The following is a 4,429-nucleotide window of genomic DNA, read 5'->3' as shown; positions in this document are numbered from 1 at the left end:
GCATAGTGCTGCAGGTCTGGGATGAATCCCAGTGGCTGCGAAACTTTCGCATGCGGAAGGGAACTTTCCTGGAACTTTGTGAGTTGCTGTCCCCTGCCCTGAAGCGCAGTGACACCCGGTTGCGAGCTGCACTGAGTGTACAGAAGCGAGTGGCCATAGCCCTGTGGAAGCTTGCAACGCCAGACAGCTACCGGTCAGTCGCGAACCAGTTTGGGGTGGGCAAATCTACCGTGGGGGTTGTTGTGATGCAAGTAGCGAAGGCAATCGTTGATGTACTGCTGCCAAAGGTAGTGACCCTGGGAAACGTGGAGGCGATCATAGATGGCTTCGCAGCGATGGGATTCCCAAACTGCGGTGGGGCCATAGATGGAACTCACATCCCTATCCTGGCACCGGACCACCAGGCCACCCAGTACATTAACCGAAAGGGATACTTTTCCATGGTGCTGCAAGCACTGGTGGACCACAGGGGACGTTTTACCAACATCTACGTGGGATGGCCGGGCAAGGTTCATGACGCTCGTGTTTTCAGGAACTCTGGTCTGTTTAGACGGCTGCAACAAGGTATTTACTTCCCGGACCACAAAATAACTGTTGGGGATGTGGAGATGCCTATAGTCATCCTCGGGGACCCAGCCTACCCGCTAATGCCCTGGCTCATGAAGCCCTATACTGGCGCCCTGGACACTGAAAAAGAACTCTTCAACTACCGGCTGAGCAAGTGCAGAATGGTGGTGGAGTGTGCTTTTGGCCGTCTCAAGGGGAGATGGAGAAGCTTACTGACTCGCTGTGATCTCAGAGAAACCAATATCCCCATTGTTATAGCAGCTTGCTGTGTGCTCCACAATCTCTGTGAGAGCAAGGGGGAGACCTTTATGGCGGGGTGGGAGGTTGAGGAAAATAGCCTGGCTGGTGATTACTCACAGCCAGACAGCCGGGCGATTAGAAGAGACCAGCGGGAAGCGCTGTGCATCCGGGAGGCTTTGAAAGCAAAGTTCCTGAGTGAGCAGGGTAACCTGTGATTTTATAGTTTGTGTACTGAGAAGCTAAACCTGCCCCCGTTTCTTTACCCAGGTAATGTTGACTATCCTATCCAGTTACATACCCCCTTCACCCCCCCTCCAACACACGTGTCGAAATAAAAATAGTTCTACTTTGTTAAAGCACACCGTTTTCTTTAATACTGTTTTAGCGGGAATTTTTTAAAACTGGGACGCAGACTGTGGTGCGGGGCGGGTCTAGTGTTGTGATGCGAATGCAGCTTCTAAACTCAAGGATTGACAGGCTCCGCTGCGGTGGGATGCTTGTTTCAACGGAGCCTGTCACCCCTCCTGATCGGGACTGTGTGTATGGGAGGTCTATTTGACTTTGTGGCAGGGGGAGGACGGTTACAGATCCCATGCTGTGTGGCTCTGTGATCCTGTCTAAGGACCGGCGCTTAAGATCTGTAACTGCCCTCCCCCGCCACAAAGTCACAGAGCAACCCACCCCCCCCAACATTACATCAAAACAACCTCCCAGACTAACCGGGGCAACTAGTCACTGCATCACTGCACTGTGTATGTGCCCTGCTGCTGTGCCTGCCCCCGACTATGTACCCTGCCAAAGGAGACTGTCCTGTCCAATTTCCAACCCCCTTTCCCCTCCTCCTCCAAAAGAACATGATTGAAACAGTAGTTAACAGAAACGAATTTTTTATTATCAACTACACATGGCATTGGGAGGTGAAACTTGGACGTGGGCTTGTGTCAGGCGGGAAGGAAAGAACTTTTCAAATTTTGGGAAATGAGAGCCTTCTGCTACTAGAGCTCTCTGCAGGGGTGGAGTGAGAGTTAGCAGGGACTCTGCCGCCTCTCCTTCTTTGCACTTTGGGTGAGGTGGGTATGGGACTTGGTGGCGGGGGAGGGCGGTTAGAGATGGACTGCAGCGGGGCTCTGTCCTCCTGCCTCCGTTCCTGCAGAACATCCACAAGGCGCCGGAGCGTGTCCGTTTGCTCCCTCAGTAGTCCAAGCAGCGTTAGAGTCGCCTGCTGGTCTTCCTGCCGCCACCTCTCCTCCCGATCCATGTTGGCTTGGTGCATTCGGGTCAAGTTCTCCCGCCACTGGGTCTGCTGTGCTGCCTGGGCTTGGGAAGAGGCCATAAGCTCAGAGAACATGTCCTCCCGTGTCCTCTTCTTCCTACGCCTAATCCGCGCTAGCCTCTGGGAGTGTGATTCCAGGCTAGGTTGTGAGACAGTCGCAGACGGGGCTGTGGAAATGGGAAAAAGGGAGTGAATTCCTCTGAAAGATAAATGTAGTTGTGAACAAAGAACATAGTCTTTCTCTGTGAACAAGACCATGCACAGCACCTTTCACATGCGCACTCAGCACAAGGTCGAATTCTCGGCCTTCGCATTCTGTGCCTGGGGTCTTGAACAGCACATTTGAGAAGCGAGGCAGCACAACGGAATTTCTGTTGCAGGCAGACATGGTAAGCCGTACACTTGTGGCAGTTTAAAACTTTTATATTACCACTGGCCTCATTTCACATTTAAATCAATGTCAGTCCCTGCTGCCAGCAATCCGGCAAGCGGGAACTCTGCCCCTGTCCCACCCCCTCGCGGCTGTCCCCGGGAATGATCCCTTTCGGCTGCCCCTCTCCCGCCTCCACCGCGTGGCTGCAAACCAGCGGTGACAGTTCTGTAAAGGAACGGGAAAGCAGTCCCAACACTAACATTCCCCTACCTAATTAAAAGCAGGTCACCATGGCCGACATCACCCTGATGAGGATCTCCGAGAGCGACAAAGAGAGAATGCTCCGGGAAAGCCTCCAAAGACCAGGGCCGTATGCCGCCCTGCTGTGCAGAGCAATGATCCCCGAGTACCTGATAATCTCGTGGCGCGGCAACGTGTCGTACTTCGGAGGACCCAATAAGGCCGCTCTCCCCAAGAACCTCATGCAACGGCTTTCAAGTTACCTCCAGGAGAGCTTCATCGAGATGTCCCAGGAGGATTACTGCTCTATCCCCGCACATATAGACCGCATTTTACTGTAGCTGCAGTAGCAGGGAATACACAGTAGAGCGGCTTGTGCAGGACAATCACTGAAAACCGGACATTGCTAGATTTCTTTTCAAAACTTGCACTGCCCCTTACTAAACCGTTAAGCGCCTAGGGCACACTAATCATGAACAACCCATTCTTTTAATTGTTAATATTCCTGTTTTGTTAAAAATAAATGTTTAGATGTTTACAACACTTACTGGCTGATCCTTCACCAGATTCTGTGTCCGGGGTAATGGCTGGGGACGCTTCGTAGGGGATCTCTGTAAGGGTGATGAAGAGATCCTGGCTGTCGGGGAAATCAGCGTTGTGAGAGCTGCCAACTGCCTCGCCCTCCTCATCTCCTTCCTCATCTTCCCCGTCCCCTAACATGTCTGAGGAACCGGCCGTGGACAGTATCCCATCCTCAGAGTCCACGGTCACTGGTGGGGTAGTGGTGGCGGCAGCACCGAGGATGGAATGCAGTGCCTCGTAGAAACGGGATGTCTGGGGATGGGATCCGGAGCGTCCGTTTGCCTCTTTGGTCTTCTGGTAGCCTTGTCTCAGCTCCTTGATTTTCACGCGGCACTGCGTTGCATCCCGGCTGTATCCTCTCTCTGCCATGTCTTTAGAGATCTTCTCGTAGATCTTTGCATTCCTTCTTTTGGATCGCAGCTCGGAAAGCACGGACTCATCGCCCCACACAGCGATGAGATCCAAGACTTCACGATCAGTCCATGCTGGGGCTCTCTTTCTATTCACAGACTGCATGGCCATCACTGCTGGAGAGCTCTGCATCGTTGCCAGTGCTGCTGTGCTCGCCACGATGTCCAGACAGGAAATGAGATTCAAACTGGCCAGACAGGAAAAGGAATTCAAATTCAAATTTTCCCGGGGCTTTTCCTGTGTGGCTGGTCAGAGCATCCGAGCTCGCACTGCTGTCCAGAGCGTCAACAGAGTGGTGCACTGTGGGATAGCTCCCGGAGCTATTAGCGTCGATTTCCATCCACACCTAGCCTAATTCGACATGGCCATGTCGAATTTAGCGCTACTCCCCTCGTCGGGGAGGAGTACAGAAGTCGAATTAAAGAGACCTCTATGTCGAACTAAATAGCATCGCAGTGTGGACGGGTGCAGGGTTAATTCGATTTAACGGCGCTAACTTCGACATAAACGCCTAGTGTAGACCAGGCCTTAGAGAGTTGGCAACCCTAGTGCTCAGAAGCAGGCAGTCCCTTGCTTTTTAACCCTTGGAGTAGGAAAGGGAAAGAATGTCTTTGAGAGGATATTGATGTGAAGATAAGGGGATATGGGCTTCAGCACTATTTCATGTTTCTTTTTTGTATGCTATCCTGTCTTCTAACTTACACATTCTGTAGTCATTTTACTAATGTTTTTATTTTGAAAAC

General features: G+C 52.0%; 1 protein-coding gene across 1 annotated transcript; it reads right to left on the bottom strand.

Annotated features, from left to right (window-relative positions):
- Positions 1–1,677: 1,677 nt before the first annotated feature.
- On the bottom strand, positions 1,678–4,222 carry LOC135972988 (uncharacterized). Its single transcript, XM_065554024.1, has 2 exons — positions 3,242–4,222; positions 1,678–2,247 (listed from the first exon to the last, which is right to left on the bottom strand). The coding sequence occupies exons 1-2, from the start codon at positions 3,816–3,818 to the stop codon at positions 1,772–1,774; spliced, it is 1,053 nt and encodes a 350-aa protein (XP_065410096.1). The 5' UTR covers positions 3,819–4,222; the 3' UTR covers positions 1,678–1,771.
- Between the last annotated feature and the right edge of the window lie 207 nt (positions 4,223–4,429).

The sequence above is a fragment of the Chrysemys picta genome, chromosome 8 (assembly GCF_011386835.1).
Source record: "Chrysemys picta bellii isolate R12L10 chromosome 8, ASM1138683v2, whole genome shotgun sequence".
In the NCBI taxonomy this organism is placed as follows: Eukaryota; Metazoa; Chordata; order Testudines; family Emydidae; genus Chrysemys; species Chrysemys picta.
The sequence above is the reverse complement of the archived record's forward strand: the minus strand, read 5'-3'. Positions and strand labels throughout refer to the sequence as shown.

What these genes read in the sequence shown, in the direction of transcription:
- LOC135972988 (XM_065554024.1), bottom strand. Translation starts at nt 3,818, where the DNA reads ATGCAGAGCTCTCCAGCAGTGATGGCCATGCAGTCTGTGAATAGAAAG. An exon ending in ATCTGGTGAAGGATCAGCCA is followed by an intron (nt 2,248 to 3,241) that starts GTAAGTGTTGTA and finishes CCATTTCCACAG; the next exon opens with CCCCGTCTGCGACTGTCTCA.